This window comes from Anthonomus grandis, chromosome 7 (assembly GCF_022605725.1).
Source record: "Anthonomus grandis grandis chromosome 7, icAntGran1.3, whole genome shotgun sequence".
Lineage (NCBI taxonomy): Eukaryota > Metazoa > Arthropoda > Insecta > Coleoptera > Curculionidae > Anthonomus > Anthonomus grandis.
In genome coordinates, this window is record NC_065552.1 from 3,332,103 (window position 1) to 3,352,560 (window position 20,458).

A 20,458-nucleotide genomic window follows, 5' to 3' on the forward strand; every position below is an offset into this window, starting at 1 on the left:
ATTTAAAAGCAATGGTGCTGTCAATAGGCATAATATGCACTATTATGCAACAGAGAACCCTCATTGGGTACGTGAGGTTCAGCACCAGAATCATTGGTCCCTTAATGTATGGTGCGGCATCCATAATAACCGTATAATTGGACCATATTTTTTTAATGAACCTTTGAATGGGCATTCATATCGAGTATTTTTACAGCAGCAATTGCCTGAATTATTAGAAGAAGTCAATCTCCAGGAACGGCAAAGTATGTGGTTTCAACAAGATGGTGCGCCTCCCCATTTTCATCGTGCAGTAAGGGAATATTTGGATCAAGAATATCTTCAAAGATGGATTGGTCGCGGAGGATTTGTTGCATGGCCGCCAAGGTCTTGCGATCTTACGCCGCTAGATTTCTTTCTGTGGGGTTATCTCAAAGATAAAGTCTATGCAACAAAACCAACTACAAGGGAGGATATGATTATTAGAATTAGGGATGCCTGTCAAACCGTAACACCAGGAATGTTATACCATGTTCAACAAAATATAATTAAAAGAATTAATATTTGTATCGAACAAGGAGGACATATCTTTGAACATTTGTTGAACAGAAATTAACTTTTATTATATAAAAATAAGTGAATTTAATAAAAAGAAACGTCCATAAATTTGTTTCATTTTATAAGAAAAAAATAACACGAAATGAAGAAATATAAGTATATTTCAAAAACTATTAGAGATAGGGATAGAATATTATTAATAAAATTTATAGGCTCTTAAGTAAGCTATTAGATGACATGAAAATATACAGGGTGTTTCATTTAAAATAAGAGAGATTTTTATATTTAAAGTTGGGCAAGTTTGGCCTTTCAAAAAAAACACCCTGTATAACAAAATGAATAATTTTACATAGCACGCATATCAAAGTAACTTTATTTTACTTCTGATGATAAAAATTAAGTCTGTATTCAAAATTTAGGTGCTAAATTTTAATATTAAAGAGATGCGTGCAAATTCTAAATTTTTAACAAAATTTGATTTATCTCCTAAACTATTAGTTTTTGGCATATTAAACCATTATCAAAAAAGATTGGTAATTACGCAAAGAATTCAAAAATGTTTTGCAATACAGGGTGTTCCATTTAAAAAAATTAACTTTTGTAGTGCCCTGCTTTTTCGGAGCACTCTGTATAGTCCAAAATATTTTTAAAATGTGAAGAATGCTTAACCAAATAATAGTCCAGGAGCACGTCATCGATAAATAATATCATCAATGCATAATACTACTCCGCGCTTTGAAAAACTCACCCTGTACTATCGTGCCGAAAAAAAACTGGGGCAGCAAAATCTCCTAAATCTCTTGGTCTATTAGAATAATATATTTTGATGTCAAAGTTAATTTAATTTTGTGACAGCCGCGTGACAATCTTTCTTTCAAAATGCCTGCATTATCTCCTCAACAAAAAGCGATAATACACACTCGTCTGATGGATGGAGTTCCTATAAGAAGAATCGCAGAAGAATTGGGCATTAGTAAAAATACCGTTTCCTTAGCTAAGGCAAAATTGCAGAATATGGAGCTATTGTAAGAAATCCAGGTTCTGGTCGACCAAAAATTTTAAACATTCAAGATAGACAGTTAGGTGGCTTTCTAAGAAACAATCCGTTTAAAACAGTAATAAAGGCGGAAGAAAACACGCATTTCCCTGGCTCTACTAATAAAGCTCGTAGTAGGATAAGAAATTCGGAAATTAAAAGTTGCGGTGCAACAAATAAAATATTATTAACTGAATCAAACAAACAGAGAAGATTAGAATTCGCCCATCAATATGCACACCAAAACAACATATGGGAAACGGTAATATTTTCGGATGAAAAAACCTTTCAATCGTGCAATAATGGCAAAATCCGCGTTTAAAGGCCTTCTATTACCAAATGTGATGAAACATATACACATAAGATTAATCAAAATAGACGTTTTAGTATAAACATTTGGGCTTGGATTAGTTTTAGAGGACCAGGCGTTTGTCAAATAGTGCAGGGAAGGCTTAATGCCTTAGGATATTGCAATATTTATTTATTTATTTAAGTACAAGGCTCTCCTACAGATAGACTAAGCAATCCAATAACAGGAAAGCACAAAGTATCTTATGAATTTAAATACAAGTAAGCGCTTTGCCAAACATTACATTTTCACCAAACCTAACAAATACACCAAGCAATATAAACCAAACTAACTTATTTAATAGTAACTCTTATAAACAATAAAGAAGCATATATACATATGAATAATGACAATAGGGAAAAAAAGGACAATGTTTATCGTTATTTACGAAATTAGGTAGAATTTTTTAAGTATCGCTTAAATGAAGCCATACTGGAGAAAAATATATCATCATTCAAATTAGTTTCTTGAAAATTATTAAAACTACGGGCGCATCTGAACAATGGAGAGTTAGACAAATAGTTTGAAGAATATCTTGAGATGCTAAAGGTAAATTTTCCAGACAGAAAGGGCAGTCTATTAAATTATTAATAATTTTATAAATCAATATTAAATCAAAATTGTTTCTACGACTCTCTAAGGGCTTCATACCATAAAATTTTAAGTTATTATAGTAAGTAAAAAAATGTCTCTGTCTATTAAAGCGAAAATTTACTATATTTACAAACTTTCGTTGAACTCTTTCAATTTGGTCAATATATTTGTAATACATCGGATTCCAAGCCACTGTCGCATATTCTATAGTAGGTTTAACGAACGCATTATATAATAATATTAATGATAATTGATTACTAAAACCCTTTGTAATTCGAGTTATAAAACCTAGATTTTTTAGAGCTTTCTGAACAATGTTTTCTATATGAACGTCGAAGAGCAGTCTGGAATCCAACGTCACACCTAAATCCTTAATAAACTCCACATACTTCAGGATAGTGCCCCCGAGATAGACGTCACATTTGTTTTGTGTCTGAGATAGTTTTCTGCTAAAAAGTATAGAATGACATTTTTCTGGATTAATAAATAATGTATTTAAGGTACAGTACCTTTCAAAATTTGCAAGATCAGATTGCAGGGCACGAAAATCTGATACCTTCTTGATTGTTGTAAAGATTTTTAGGTCATCTGCATATGCAAGATATCTACAGGTAGAGAAACATTGACCAATGTCATTTAAAAAAATTGAGAACAAAATCGGTCCCAAATGAGAACCTTGCGGTACTTCTGAAGTTACGGTTGTACAAGAAGACTTTACTCCATTTACGACAACGTACTGAGAGCGATTTGTTAGATAACTTTTAATGAGTTTGAGCAGGGCCCCGTGCACACCGAAATTCTCCAACTTCACGAAAAGTGTAGGATGATGTACCTTATCAAAAGCCTTGGAAAAGTCAGTGTACACGGCACAAGTTTCCAGACCACTATCCATACTTTCGTTTATACTCTGAATAAATGGTATTAAGTTGGTTATTACCGATCTTTTTTGGAAAAAGCCATGTTGGTTAACATCAATAGCTTCTTTGACCTTAAAGAATAATTGTTTTAACAACAAAGATTCAAAAAGTTTACCAAAGTGACTAAGTAGGGAAATAGGCCTGTAATTCCGTACATAAGTTTTTTCTCCAGATTTAAATACTGGCACAATTTGAGCTGTTTTCCAAATATTAGGAAAAATGCCGCTGGATAAAGATTGATTATACAAAATATGCAAAGGCTCGCACAAGCTAGGACAAGACTTCAAAAAAAATGAAGGAAAACCGTCTGGACCAGGTCCCTTTTTAGGATCCATAGATATAAGTGCGGATTTAATGTCATTTATATCAATATTGTTAACTACAAAACATTCTTGACATTGACTAGGCTCAATTAAAGTTGGTGTATCAGAAGGTTCAAATACTCCACTAAAATACTTAGAAAAGAGTTCACTAATGTCAACACAATTCGAAGCTTCCTGATCATTAAATTTCATTTTTATTGGTAAGCTTTTAGTGTTTTTTTTGTTGTGAAAAAATGACCAGAAATATTTAACGTCTTTGACAATGTTTATTTCTGTTTTATAAATATAATCTTTGTAATCATTGCGTATATTAATCTTTACTGTTTTGCGTAAATTTGAAAAGTTGTCGTAATCAGATTGTCTTCGGTACAGTTTCCACATTTTATGTGCCTTTTGTTTATTTTTAATTAGATAGATTGTGTGTTTGGAAAACCATAGAGGGTATTGTCCCTTATTGATCTTAATTCTAGGGATGTGGTTAATAACAATGTTATCTAAAACAGTATAAAAACATGCAATGTTAATATTTACATCTTTAGATAAAAATAATTTGTCCCAATGAGTAGAATTAATAATTTCATTGATAGTGTCGTAATTGGCATTATTAAATTTTAACTTGGTATATGAATTACTAATAATGTTTTTCTCCGATATTAAATTAACATTTATATCCAAAGACATGTGATGGCTATCTTCAGGCACAAATGGATCCATACTTTTATTTACAATAACTTTTGTAGAATTAGAAATAATAAGATCCAGAATTCAGTCACAATTCAATCCAGGTTGGTGTAGTCTATGGGCAAGATTTTATCTTCCAACATGATAATGCTCCTATACATACAGGCCAAAACCGTGGCCTTCGAAAAGCCCTGATTATAACCCAATTGGAAACGTTTGGGGTAAAATGGCAAAATATATGTATAAAGATAACTTTAGGTCTAGAAATCAGAATTAATTACGCCTAAAGATAAATGACGCATGGGACCAAATAACCGAAGAATATACCAGAAACTTAATTTTAAGCATGCCACGACGACGTTTACAAGCTGTAACTGATAACGACAGTGCGCTTACTAAGTATTAATAATTTTGTATTCCATATTATCAAAAAAGATATTAGTTATATGTAGTTTTGGTTTATTTATAAAATGTGTTCGAAATAAAAATAAATATCGAAAAATAAAAATGTTTTGTATCAATATTATTATTTAAATATGTAATTATTAAGACTCCAAAAATTCATAATGCATAAATATGCATACCATACACAGGGAATGCCTTTAATATAATAGACTAGGAGACAATTCCCTAACTAAATTTTAATGTCTCAGTTTTTCTTCGGCACGATGGTACATTTACCCTCAACAATGAACCAAACGTTTAGAATTGACGGTATTGGAGATATTGAAAATGAACATCGCTTTGTTCATACTCGGACACAATATCCCCAAAAATCTAAAAAGTATTCGTGGATAATTATCGGACCATATCATTGGACCCTTTTTTATGGACCATAACGTAACAGCTGAAACCTATTTGGACTTATTTCAAAATCAAATTGGACCCGCCTTCGAAGAAGTTTTTCAGGAAAATGCTTTTAACGGCAATATTATTGGTCCACGGTACCGGATACTTTGGCCAACCAGGTCACCTGATCTTTCACCGAATGACTTCTTTTTGTGGGGTCATTAGATTAGATTAGATTAAAATAAGGGTGAAGTTTCACTGCGACCTAAAAGATCTATTGTGTGCCCCTTTCTAATTACTGCTTGATGTTATTCTCAAGTCAAATTACTTCGTACAATCCTATGGCTTTAATAAAGGCTAGTAGTTGTGACGGTTCCAGTAATGAGATATTTCCTTCTGGAATTTCATAATTACCGAGGTGCATGGCACGACTTTCGGCAACTGTTTCGCATGTAGTTACTAGGTGTTCTGGGGTCTCTTCCTCTTCCCCACAGAATCTGCATTCACCTGTCTGTTCTAGTTTTAGTTTCCTGCGGTGTTCTCGAAGGTGACAGTGCCCTGTTAGGAATCCTGTTACAATCCGTAGTTTAGTTTTAGTTAAACTTACTAGAGCTTTAGATTTTTTTGGGTCGAGGGTTCCAAGGAACATCTTGGAGTGTCTCAACCCTGGATGATCATCCCAGAGGCTTTCTCTGAGTTGATCCTTCATTTTTGTAAGCTCATATAGGTAAGTATTCTTTCCTATGCCGCAGAAAGGTTCCGGTCCTACAAATTGAGAACCAGATCCCTTTTTTGACAGAATATTGGCTTCTTCGTTACCTTGCACGCCTGTATGTCCAGGTACCCACAATATTGTGACTTTATTTCTCTTTCCTACCTCATTAAGTTTGCCCAAACAGTCTCTTACCATTTTAGAACTGATGACATGTGAACTCAGTGCTGCTATGGCTGCTTGACTGTCGGTGAAGATTGCGATGTCCTGCTTGAGGTAGTCTTTGTTCAGGATTAATTGAGCGCATCTTTCTATAGCGTGTATTTCCGCTTGAAAGACACTGGTGTATTTTCCCAGTGGCTCTGAGTATTTGGTGCCAGGCCCAAATACTCCAGCTCCTGTTCCTTTTTCGGTTTTAGAACCATCTGTGTACCATTTGATAGTATTCTGTTTAAGTGAGCGGGCGACAGATCCATTTTCCCAGTCACTTTTGCTGTCAATTTTTGTACTGAAATTCCTAACAAAGTGATATTCCCGAGTTATATCTTCCTTGGGAAGATCGAACAGGGGAATGGATCTTGTTTGAGATACCCAGGCTCTCTGATCAATGTCCCTACTGTTCGTTCTATCCCTTGCTAATCTGAACATGGCCCTTTTAGCAGCTCCCTCTACTGCCAGTTGAAGAGGTGCCAGGTCAACTATGACCTCCAGTGCTGCTGTGGGGCATGTTTTCATAGCTCCTGTGATGCATACGCATGCAAGTCTTTGAACCTTGTCAAGTTTACGCCTTACTGTACTTAACTTTGTAGTGTCATGCCACACCACTGCCCCATATGTGATTATGGGTTTAACCATCATGGTGTACATCCATTGCAGTATTTTTGGAGAGCATCCCCAGTTTTTACCCGCTAGGTTCCTACAGATCATAATGGCTTTAGTGGCCTTGTTTACTGTGAATTCTAGATGCTTGTTCCAACTAAGCTTACTATCCAGTGTCACTCCTAGATATTTTACTTCATCCGATGTATGTACAACTTGTCCGCCCAGGTGGATGTCCCTGGTGGGTTGCATTTTCCTTTTACGAGTGAATGGTACGATAGTAGTTTTCGCTGAATTTATGCTCAGTGTGGGGTCATTGAAAAAGTATCATTTATAAAAGTGTAAATTTTGAGAATCTAAACCAGTTACAAAACGCTATTTCGTTAGAGTGTAATAAAATTTCCCAATATCAACTTAGTAACATTAGAAATGAATTTTATGATCGGTTAGGATATTGTTTAGCTGTTAATGGGGGGGGTTGGTTGAACATGTGATTAATTGATGTTTTTATGTAATTCTCTATTATTTTTAAAAAAGTTATTGTATTTTATTTTTCCACGCTTAGTAAAATATTAAGAGTTCTGTTCTCTCTTTTTTCGGATCTATTTTCGATCTTCTGAGTTAAACATTTACAATTATTTATTGCAATGTGTTTGGACTCGAATTTACTAACAATAGGTTTAATGGTTGAAATGGACCAGATAGGCTTGATGGGAAAATAAATTGAAAATATTTTAGATACTGCTATTGGTTTAATTAAATTCTAAGTATGATAAAATTATTTTTTTAATAATCGATAATAATAATTGTTATTGGTTTAACTTCATCGTTATATTAAATAAAAGTTTAGATAAAAAAGTAATGTTAACGTGTCTTACTTTGAATGTATGGTTGTGAGATTAATAAAATGAAAAAAAAAAACATTTCTTGTATTCGGCTGTACGTCAGATTTGACAAAACCTTATAACAAATTGTTTGCTGGTGGCGGGTGTCTGGTATTACCTGAACCGAAAATTTGCTAATTTTGCAATTACATTTAATTGAATAATTCAAGATTCGCTTAATAAAATTTTTTGAAATTTTGCACGAGGGTTTGCCAGATTGTTCTCTTTAAAAAGTTATCTTACATTTTTTCTGTAAAATGTACAGGGAAGCCAATAATTGACCCCCTTAAAATTTACATGGGTTTTCCTATATTCCGCTCGGCGACGCACCACCCGGTATACTTTCAATATAACATTCTAAAGCGCAGTTGTGGAAATTCGACTCTTGCGGATATCTCTATGTTACATTAAAAGTATATCGCACGAGAGGTTTAAAATCCACGAATTAACATAACATCACATTAAAAGTACGTATCTGTGCTAGCTGGGGTACGATTTCCCGACACATTCGCAATCTAGGCCACACTGATTCTTATCGCGGCAATATTTGGATTTTTTGCAATTCATCGTCGCTGTCGTGTTTTCTTAACATGTAAGGAAAATTCACTTTCAAACCTTTTTACGATTCGACCACTTGCAAGCACTGTAGGAAGATTATTTCTTCGGGAGTTTTCATCTAACGAACGACCGCACAGTGTTGCGCCTAATGGACAAAAGTCCAAAAATAAAAGTCGGTCGATAATAAAATTAAGTACCGTACTATTTACAAAATAGCTGCAGACACTTATCACAAATATTTTTTTTTTTATAAAATGCGTGTAAACAACGCAACGGAGCTCCGAAACTTTATCATTTAATTTGTTTATTTTATCGCCATATAAAATACCCACACTTTAAAATAAGTATTTCTCCGGTTCTGTGCGTATAAGTAGAAAATATTATATTGTGTTATAGTGACCAAAGGTGCTTAGTTACATATAGGTATGTACTGATTTATACTCACTTATTTAATATATTAAATACTAAATAAATGAAAAAATAGCAATATTTTAATATTAAGCTATCTTTGAGAAAACTTTTAAAAAAATGTCCGCATATGTCCTCGACAATTTTTTGTATATTAGTACCTCAACTAGTGTACTTTATTACACTATGTTGTTTTCCTGCCCCAAACTGCCCCTTTTTTAGTTCTTAATTTTTTTAGATATGGCTTACACTATACCAAAAAGAGTTTTATTTGAAGAATGGTTGGTAAGCAATCAAAATGATAAGGAAAAAAATATTTTTTTGAAAATCAAATCAATATTAAATCTTGATGAAGATATCTGCAGTGAAACAGAAAGCCATTTAATTGACCAAAGTCATTTGTTTTGTATAAAAATGAAGGATTTATGGCAGAAAAGTCATCGAACCCGCAGCCAGTTAGAAAAAAATCACAGCCAATGGCTAAGTGGATCTATCACTGTTGATATAACTGAAGTTAACCAAGGGCCTTCACTTAGTCATGTAGAAGAAAGAAACTTAGTCGGAAGGCCTCGAAAATCATTCGAAGACTCTTCTTTAAAAACAAAGAAACGGAGAGTAGAGCCTTTGCTAAAAAACTATACCGTTGAAGAATTGCGTTTCGCTACAGAACACTGTATGGATTCTTCTAATGAAAAATTTTCTTCTGAAAAAAAATGTTTGAGTACTAAGCAAGCACTGGCTCTTTTTTATGATATTGATCTGTCAGTTAGAAAATACAACACTTTACGTTCTGTTGTAAATGCGCTACATCCTGATTGCTTCCCGAGTTACTGTGCCTTACTGCAAACAAAAAAAAAATATTTACCTAATAATATTACCGTAACAGAAATATCTGCAGAAGTTGGTCTTCAAGAATTGTTACAAAAAACAACAGACAGTATCCTTAATATTTCAAATTTAAATATTTGTCAAGTGTTCAATCTAAAACTTATTTGTAAGTGGGGTTTCGATGGCAGCTCGGGACACAGTCTATATAAGCAAAAATTTGAATCGGCATCTAATACAGATGAATATATGTTTTTAACAGCATTGGTTCCAATAAAATTAGTTGATAGCTGCAATAATGTAATCTGGTCTAACCCAAAAACAAATTCTACGTTTTACTGCAGACCCATCAAGTTCGCTTTTATAAAAGAAAATCCTGAAGTTGTTCGTCAAGAAGAAAATGCCATGGTTATGTCTGTAAACGAGTTGAAAGTTTATACTACTTCAATTGAAAATAAAGATTTAAGTATTTCCTACGAGATGATTTTGACTATGTTTGATGGAAGTATAGCAAATATTTTGTCCGAAACAAACTCATGTTCAAAATGCATCATTTGTGGAGCCACTCCCAAAGAAATGAACTCTGATACGGTTTTAGATAAATCTCCAGTAACCCAAAACTATCGTTTTGGCATATCAACTCTCCATTGCTGGATCAGGTTCTTTGAGTGTTTGTTGCATATTGCATACCGGTTGCCAATTAAAACTTGGCAAGTGAAAGGCGCAGAAAATAAAGCAATTACAGAAAACACAAAAAGGACCATCCAGGAGAATTTTAAGAGCAAAATGGGTCTTATAGTTGATAAGCCAAAGCCAGGATATGGCTCCACAAATGATGGCAATACTGCCAGGCGTTTTTTTCAAAATCCTGTTTTAAGCTCTCAAATAACCGGAATCGATAAAGAACTAATTGAAAAATTTCATTTAATTTTAAGAATTTTGGCGTCTGGTTGTAACATCGATATAACCAATTTTCGCATTTTGCTAAATGACACTCGTAGGTTATACTTACATTTATATAGCTGGTACTATATGCCAAGTTCGGTGCACAAAGTTCTTGTGCATGGCTGTGACATAATTCATTTTTTTGAATTGCCTATTGGGCAACTTGCGGAAGATGCTTTAGAAGCAAGGCACAAAGAATTCAGAAAAATCAGATTATGTAACAGCCGAAAAACTTCACGGGTAAATGCCAACACCGATATAATTTCAACTCTTTTACTGACCTCTGACCCAGAATTATCTTCTTATAGACAATCTACTAAAAAAAATAAAAATATTTTGTATGATAATAAAATAAAAGAGTATATAATTATTGAGAATTCTCAGAACACACTGGTAGAATCTGTTTTTGGCTTAGAGCTATCTAGTTCCTCAAGTAGTGATGATGATCAGTCTGACTAGATTTTTGACTTATTTTTCTGAACTTTTTGTCATTTATGAAAAATAGAGGTAATGTAATATTTAGTACACTGAAGACTTGTTTTTTTTTACAATATTTTTAAGCAAATACTTTTGTTTAATTTGTAGTGTGTAATATTTAGCATATAATTATTGAAAGCTTGTTTTTTGAGCAAATACTTTTATTTTATTGTTTGTTATGAGACAAATATAAATTAATTCAGTTATTTTATTATTAATTGCTTTTCTAATTTGGGCGAGGAAAGTTGTGAGCAAACTCTTCTTGTTATATTTTTAACATTATTTTAGTAAAAAACTTCAAAAGAGTTAAAAAAAAATAAAATACAAAGTTTACTTTTTTATTTTAACAGCTTATTTTAATTTTGTCCAATTACCCCTATACCACGCAACACTGTGGACCGGTTCGAAGACCGTTTATTTTCATAAAACTTTTGAATAATAATAAGACATTCTTAAAGCGTGTATTTCACCATGATTAAATTGTCAAAAATTAAGAATACTTTTGTTTCGATCATGGCCGTCGTGATTTTTGTAAACATATCATAGCTATTGAGAAACCCTTTACTATGGCACCCTACCAGTAAAGATAAAATGAAATAAAAGTGGGCAAAAGACATGGAAATGTGTATATGGCCTTAACATTGGCAACACGGCGATTTACTCACCTGGTGCTTTGCAGACGATACAGATTTTTTGGTCGGGGACACTCTCCGAGTCTATTCTCTCGATAACCAGCTCACTGGGCAAATTCGGAATGGAAGGAAGCATGGAAGACGGTAACATTGGCTTAAGTTCGCTATTTTTATTATTTGCTAAAAAATTAAATTTAAAATAAAATAAATCAAATTTAATAGAGCTAAAGCTAATAATTTCTTACCGCTACTATTCCCGTTGGTCATCACAGTTTTATTGGGGGATATCTTCTTTGGGGGTACCAACACTTTGGTTGTGGGCGGCGATTTTGACTTGGACCGTCTGCCGGCGTTTAGCTCTTGACGTTTCCGACCTCTTGTATTGGGCGGCGATGGAGGATGTATCAAGAAGTTACCCCGTTTCTTTTTCTACACCGCAACAACAACAACAACAAAAAATTACATTTATTTAGACCATTCGGAATAAATCGTCCCCCAAAACACAAAGTGACGTAGCTAACATTTACATAGTTTTATAGGAGAGAAAAAAACCAAAAAGCAAGTACCTATTTCTAGGTTCTCTATACAGGGAAACAATTTGAAAACAAACATCATTTAAATGCCTCTACCAATGATAGTTAGAAAATTAGGCCAAACACGTCAGTTTACATATCAAACGGAAACATTTTTGAGGCATTTGACCCTCAGTGCATCAACCCCTAAGATTTTAAATGGCAACCCCTATTTCTTTTACTATTTTTGTGTTCCTTATGAAATTCTACATAAACTACATTTATTTTTTTTTGTCAAAATCGTGACTTATTAATTGAAAATAAAGTCGACAAGCAAACCTGTCGTTATTGGAGCGACTTCAATCCTCACATTCTTACGCAATACCTTCAAAAATTAAATGTTTGAGCAGGTATATTAAGCAATAGCATCATCTTCACCAATGGAACTTTAAATGGTTATCAATCAATCATATGCTTTATTATCAAAAAATTACAAAATTTTGTAGACAAAGCTAATAAAAAAAAAACATATAAAAACAAAACAAAACACACAAAATAAAAATAAAAATAAATATACAAACAAAATAAATACATGCAAAACTGTACAAAAACAATGTACCTGGTCAATATACATCATAATGTATAAAATGTCAATAAAAATAAACACAATGGTCAATGACAGTAAATTAATTAAATACAAAATGAAAGTGCAATTCATTTATTAAAGAAAAAAAAACTAATATATTTTCTATTTTAAGACATAAGAAGAGCCAGTGTGTGTGTGATACCCAAAAAGTTATCCTAGAAAAAAATCCTCCACTGCGTACAAGGCTTTTTCCAGAAAGTATGCCTTCAAAGCATTATGAAATCGAGGAAAAGAGGTAATTGATTTAATTTCCAAAGGCAAATGATTATGCATCTTTTTGGCTCTGTATAGAATAGAGCTTTTTACTAACTCGGACCGAGGAGTTTGCAGATAAAGATCATGCACTGCGTTGCGAAGTGAATAATTGTGAGACGGCCTACTTGGCATTTCTGACTTATGTTTGCGTACTAAGCAAATAGATTCCAATATGAATAAAGAGGGAAGAGTAAGTATCTTGTATTTTTTAAAGATTTCTTGACAGTGAGCTCTGCTATTAAGTCCAAGCAGATACCGAACTGCTCTCTTTTGGAGTTTAAAGATGCGCTCAAATTGAGTCACACCGCATGTGCCCCAGAATGGAAGGGCGTAACGTAGATGTGACTCAAAAAGGGCATAATAAACTGTTCTTGATGTTTGAAAACTTAATTCCCTGAAAACTGATCTTAAGGCAAAACATGCTGAACTTAATTTTTTATATAAGGCATCAATATGCAAGTCCCATTTTAGGCAGTAGTCAACATTAAGTCCCAAGAACTTCACAGATTCAACAACGTCCAAACTGGTGTTGTTAAGTACAAAGGGTTGAATAGTAGTTTTATATGATAAGACTTTAGTTTTTGAGACATTTAGGCACAGAAGATTAGAATCGCACCACGATTTAATGGTAATTAAATCATTAGAAATAGTAGCATGTAGTGCCCTAGCATCCGGATTGCTCCATGTAAAGCTAGTATCGTCAGCAAAAAGACAGATTTTGCCACTGATGTTAAGATTGGCCATGTCATTTATAAAAATCAGAAACAAAATAGGGCCCAGGATTGAACCTTGAGGTACCCCACATTCTATTGGTTTGCAAGAACACTTCGTCGTATCAACCTTTAGAAGCTGATTTCTGTAACTGAGATAAGATTTAAACCATTCAAGGGGCGTTCCTCTGAACCCATAGTGATTCAATTTGTCAATTAAGATGTTATGGTTTACACAATCAAAAGCCTTGGAGTAATCACAAAAAATTGTTGCTGTTGAATGATTATTATTTATACTGGTGTAAACACTATTAAAGAGAGAAAACATAGCATAATTTGTGCACTTGTTACTCAAGAATCCAAATTGGTGAGGAGTAAGAATTTTATATTTAAACAGAAACGATAAGAGCCTTTTTTTAACCAATCGTTCAATGATCTTTGATAAAGTGGGAAGGAGTGCGATTGGGCGATAGTTTGAAGCTTGTTGTTTATCACCTCCCTTATGCAAAGGAATAATTATTGCAGTCTTAAGGCAGGTAGGAAACTAACTTAATTAACAAGTCATTTCATTTTGGAATGACTTGTTAATTAAGTTTGTTAGATGGATTAAGGTGCAATTTGGCAGATTGGATAACATTTTGAGAGTGAGCCCATCTGTACCAGATGATGATTTGTTTTTTATTTCATTAATTGTAGTTTGAAGCTCTGTTGATGCAATGGGGGTAAAAAAGAAGCTGTGTAAATTTTCATTTGGGAGATATGAACGAGGATCGTGAGAAGGTGTTATGGTAGCCATTAGATTTTTAGCTACATTAACAAAGTAGTGATTAAGGTCCTCAGGTGAAGTAGGGATAGTGCTAGATGAAGAAGTCTTATTTCTTAATTCATTTACAATAGACCATGTTTCTTTGGCAACATTACTTGATTCGATCATCCTTTTATTATAATAAATATCTTTTGCAGCTTTTATAGTCTGATGGTACATTTTTCTATAAAGCTTGACAGAGTTATGAAAAAATACGCTGTCTGTAAATTTTTTCAGGTGTGATAATGAGCGCATGTTTTTTGCAGAAACACGTAAGCCTTTAGTGGTCCATGGCTTATGATGTTTAATTTTGATAGGTCTAAGAGGAAACGACTTATCTGCAATACTTGATAAAGACTTTATAAAACTAGAAAATTCACTATCTATATCGTCAGTAAGAAAATGTATGTAGAAATGTTAGACACAACAATATATAACCTCTTATAGATCATAAGGTGGAAAATTAAAGGGACGCCAATGGAAATCTTGCTCTAGATGAACATTTGAAGAGAGGCGCCTCTGCATTAGGTACGCCCAGTAAGAGAGTGGTTGAATTTTTTACTGGTAAGTTGTTTGGGGTGGGTGGGGGGTGTAACTTATACACAGCATGGAAAGCTTTGTATAGTTTTTATCAAATCAATCTTTTTCAATGGTATTTTTTTGAATTTCCTTAGTAAATTACAAAGTTTTTCCTTTAAGGCAATTGTTTTCTGCAAAAAACCCGTTTTTAATTAAGCCTTCCCTTAACGTAATGTTCTACAATTAATAAATATACCTTGATCATATCGTGGGCATACAAGCAAAACCGTATAAGTCCATAAAAAAGAATTGTGAGAAAAATGGAAAAAAAGATATTAATTTGCCTGTAAAAGTTGTTTTTGAATATGTGATATTTTAAAGCTATAGACATGATTTGTTAGCTTTTTTTTAATGATAATTTATCAGTAAAACACCTATATCATCTAAGTTTTTTTTTAATTTTACGTTTTTTACATACAGGTTGGACTTACATTTTTTTCCTGATAAATTTATTTATTTTGTTGGACATAAGTGATTAATGGTAAATCATCACTACTGTCTGATTCGACCAAGTGTTCTGGTGCATTTGTGGATGTTGGCAAAGAATTGTACCATCCATGGAATTCGGCCGGTATTATATTGTTATGGCACAGTTTTAGAAGATCCTCTTTCTTCTTTTCAGTGATTGGCAGTTGCTTGCTGTATAATGGTTTTAAGACCTTCGGAAAAGTTGGGGTTTTCCCCCTTCCAAAAACATTAATATACTTATAAGGGTCAGAATGCATGTATTTAAATTCAATTATGCCTGGCTTGTCTTTTGAGTAACGTAATGATTTGATTAGTAACCAATTGACTGTGTTTCCTTCTGTATCTTTACTCTTATTTCGAAGTATTTTTACAGACAAAGCCTTTAGATCATAGAAGTCATTAAATTTTAATTCTTGGACATTGTATGGTTGACTTTTTTTGTTTTTATTTCTGTTTAATCTGGCGAGTCTAAAAATATTAAGCCAATCTTGAATTGTGTAAACTGGTACATATTTCTTTGCATGTTCAATTGAGCTATGCATGGAATCCACCTCCATGTAGGAATGCCCACTTTCCATAAAATTATGTTGAATAACTTGAAGGTGCGTAACCTGCACTAAATAAAGCAGTAAAGCTGCAACATGTTGGTTGCGGTTCTGTCCTCCACATGTATCGGACCAGAGTGACACCCGATTTACATGCAGAGGCAGGTGTGTTAAGAGGGAGGTCTACCTGCGTAAAACGGGGTTAGCTCCTGTACCAAGACAAAAAAAGTTAGAAAGCTCAAATTTTGTGTAGGGATTGTTTATTGGATTATCTAGACGGGATGCTATTTAAAATTTTGAAAATCAAAAAAAACAATGTTGAAAATTTTTATTTTTTATTAAAACAATGTAAAATTGACCATCCCCTGTTCCTTAAATCTAATAAAACATAACACACGAAATATATATGTTGTAAACATTTTTGGTTTCTTTTAAAACCTAACCCAAAAAATAATAATAATTTTGGCTAAAAATTGGGTCTCCATAGGATATCTAGGCAGATCTGGCAACACCGTTCTTGTTTCTTAGGACGCGCAATATTTGCCGGTCAGCTTTCATTGGTCGAAACGGTTTTGATAAACGGGTAGTGCTAAGTAGTCTTGATTTTATTCTAAGTGATATTCGCAATTATTATTTTCCTTTATTTTATTAGTGCATTGTGTCTGTATATGGTAATAATTAAAACAATTTTGAATTTTGTGAGTGTGTTAAAATTAGCATGGTGAAGACTTGGCTCACCCTAAAATCGGTTTCGCGTTTATATTATACTGTAGTTCTTGTTGTTATTCTATTTGTTATATACTGTTGATGTTTTCTTTTATTTACTTTCGTCTCAACTTTTGAACAATAAAAATGAAATTTTTGCGGCCTTTTAATACTAGTGATAATGAATCGAATAGTTGTGGTAAATAGGTATTTTTAGGCATTTCATAATCTGTTAGTTTATGATCGCTTTACCGATCAAATTTTAAGAGAGCATCAATTTTTTAACACGTGTCATTTTTGACCTGAATATATTTTAAACCTGAATTATAAATTTTAAACATAATGTACTTTAAAAAATATCATTAATATTTGCTTAACAAAAAAAATACAGTACTGTTTTTTTAAGATAAAAATTCAAGGTTATATTAAATTTTTGACATTAAAATTAACGAGTCACTTATTTTGGGTATTATGTCACTTATATTAAATATCAATTTAGAAAATACTATCTCATACGCTCAAATATTGAAAAGAAGAAGAAAATAGACTTATTCACATATTTAAAATATATTTGAATTTAAATTTTTAACAAAACCTTTCGTTATATTTACTTTAATGTAAGTTCAATAAGTCTTAAATACAATAATTTAAATAGATATAATAGATACCGCGAATGAATCCAATTATAATTCATGCCAATGACGAATCCAGTTCTGAAGAGATGGATAGTGATGCTAAATAGATAAGCATTTTTGGACGTAAAAAAATGTGGGTGCAAAATTATGAATACATAGTTAACTTCACTTATATTTGATTTCGATAAGCCCAAAAATTTCATTTTCAATTTCATTTCAATGAAAATTCATTGTTCAGCGGAAATTTTTGGGCTTATCGAAACAAATATCAGCGGAGGCAAGTATAACAATATTGTATTGCAGCACGGCCACGACATTATTTTATACCTATGTAACAACAAACCACCCAACTTTTTGAAAATTTTTTTAATAATTAAAAAAAACTGTGTATATTTCATTAAATCTAAGACCACGACTTTTGCGTGACTTGATAAATGTTTTTGTTGGTTGTAAAATAACTTTTAGCTAAATTTTTACTATATATATTAAGCCAGAGAACAACACGTTATATGCACGCCAATGCCCTATAAAGAAACCGCCGCGTGCTAAACGTTTTTAGTTTTTATACTTGTCCAAGTAACTTCACCTAAACTATAAATATAATGCTTTTTTTTGTAATTAATAAGTGTACAAGGTGTCCCAGTATATGGTCTAGAGATGCTCGTAATAAGAGCGAAATATGTAACCGATTTTATTTATTATACAATTTTAAAGTTATTGGAGACCGGTGACTTGGAGTTTTATACAGTTTCCGTGTTTTTGGTAGAGGGCGTTCCTCGCGTTAGTTTTTACTTTTTTAGAACATAATCGCACTTTTAGGTTTTCATAATATGTGAATGACTTAAATTTACTAGATTTTTAGCAATGCAATCCTAAATAAAATAAAATTAATATTTAAGATTATTTTTAAAAAAATATTACGACTTTTGTTAATTCTTATATCTGCCGTATTTTAAAAAGAAGATCCTCATTATTTTTAACATATTTACAGATTTTACAATTTTTACATTTAGTTCATTTAGATTATTAATTATAGGACTATCATAAACAATTGATTTCAAATATCCCCAAATACAGAAGTCCATGGGGTTTAAGTCTGGACCACGCGCAGGCCAAAGCAAAGGTCCTCCACGGCCAATCCAACGTTCGGGATATTATTCGTCAAGATAATTGCGTACCTGTCGAGAAAAATGCGCGAACATATATCTTACATAAAATACATGTTCTGCTTAACATTTAATGGTTTATCTCTAAATACGAGTCTCCGTTCAAATTATTAAAATTAAATGCCCATTTGTAATTTCAAAAATTAGTACTGAAATGGGAATTAGAGAAAAAAACTTACATTTGCTATCATTGAAAATGGTTCCTTACATCTAAAAAGGAACCACAACTATTACTATCAAATCCAGGGACAGTTGCAAGTTACAAAAAGAAAATTCTGTTTCTTTGTAGTATAAAGCCCTCTTGGATTAATTATATAGAAGGTAATTCATTGTATTAATAAGTTCTCATTCAACCGATAATCCGTAATTTTAACAGTATTAAAATTTAACTTTCCTTGAGGACATTTCAAAAAAATGTTATAAGATCAATAATATTGCGATAAAGGTATAATTTTAACTCTTACTTTAACTACATACTACATAATGTATTTATTTTTTGAAAAATGTATTATGATTTTTAAAATATGAAACATCACCATTATTCATTATAGCTATGCCTTATAATTTTTAATAGTCGTTTTTCTTGAAGATTCCTCGTAATGAAGCATTTTGGAGAGTTAAAATGTTGCCCAAACTAAAATATTTTTATGAACATTACCTTTTACCGGAAGTTGATCCACTTTATCCAAAAGGAATACCACTTAGAGACAAAGCAGAAGAATCAAACATATTATTATAATACAATATAATCATTAGGTTTGTTCTAGCACAATATTTGGAATGGTTTGAAACTAGTTTAGTGTATATCCCAGTTGCGCGTGATTAGCCTGAAACCTCGTTGCAAACGGTTCCATTACGTAATGCCTCACACATTCACCCATAGGGAGTATTATTCGTGTATGGTTTCTGTAATGGTAGCGCATTACGTTCTGTTGATGAATACCGACGTGGTTTTCCAAATCGAAGAATTCCTAATCGAAAAGTTTTTCAGACAGTTTTTGCAAACGCTCAGGAAACAGGAATGTTTCCAAGCATAAGAATTAATTCTGAACGAGAGGCGGACTAAATGTAGAAATGAAAATGTTCTGGATATGGCTGAAGAGAACCAGAGTGTTAGTACGAGGCGGATTACAAAAGAACTTCGATTAGCATCACATGTAGACGTTTGGAAGACACTTAAGAAAAACGGTTTTAAGCCTATCCATATTCAACCGGTTCAACATCTTCAAGAAGGTGATTTTGGCTTAGGGGTTCAATTTTGTGAATGGATCCCACAAAATCGAGACCTACATAATTACATTTTACTTAGCGATGAAGCTTATTTTACCCGCAATGGAATTAATAACCGACACAATGAACATCGGTAGTTAGATGAAAATCCTCATGCCACGTTTGAACAAAACGGCCAACAATCTTACAAATAAATTTCAGAACCGATTATTTCTGAAACGGTCGAGAATCGGATTAGAACATATGAGTTAATTTATCTTATTTTGACCTTCTGAACATGTTTCCAAAATATTTCCTTTTCCTCCCGAAACACCCTGTATGTACATATGCTTTATAACATAAAAAGTAGTTAATAAACCTAACAAGAAGTAAGACCAGTTGACTTGCGTCCCTGGTAATCGAGATTCGATATATCAGGGAGAAGGGAACGGTGGAGTGGGTAATTATGGCAGCCAGTGTTGCTACTTTCAGCGAAAACTGCACCGGCCACGAAACTACTGTCGCGCTTCGAAACCGATTTTGTCACGTGGTGGACCGCACTCTTAAGTATTCAAACAAACAAGTGCCTATTTCTGAACTTCCTCGTTTTCCGTTAATCTCAGTCCAGCAATAACATCTTTGGCATCATTTGGAGGGGCCGAGTTATAAATAGTAAGGTTGAAAACACAGAGTAGTACATGGGGCTTACGTCGGAGCAGGGTATTTGAAGGACTGAC

At 33.0% G+C, this 20,458-nt stretch overlaps 1 protein-coding gene across 5 annotated transcripts in view; it reads right to left on the minus strand.

Annotated features, from left to right (window-relative positions):
* LOC126738292 (PHD finger protein 21A-like) overlaps positions 1 to 20,458 on the minus strand; it is a 45,093-nt gene that overhangs the window by 12,490 nt on the left and 12,145 nt on the right. For all 5 annotated transcript variants that reach the window (XM_050443545.1, XM_050443547.1, XM_050443549.1 and 2 more), the window contains 2 exons: positions 11,732 to 11,915; positions 11,520 to 11,666 (listed from right to left, as the gene is read on the minus strand). In XM_050443545.1, the coding sequence (XP_050299502.1) occupies positions 11,520 to 11,666; positions 11,732 to 11,915 (331 nt within the window). The remainder of the gene's footprint in view (positions 1 to 11,519; positions 11,667 to 11,731; positions 11,916 to 20,458) is intronic.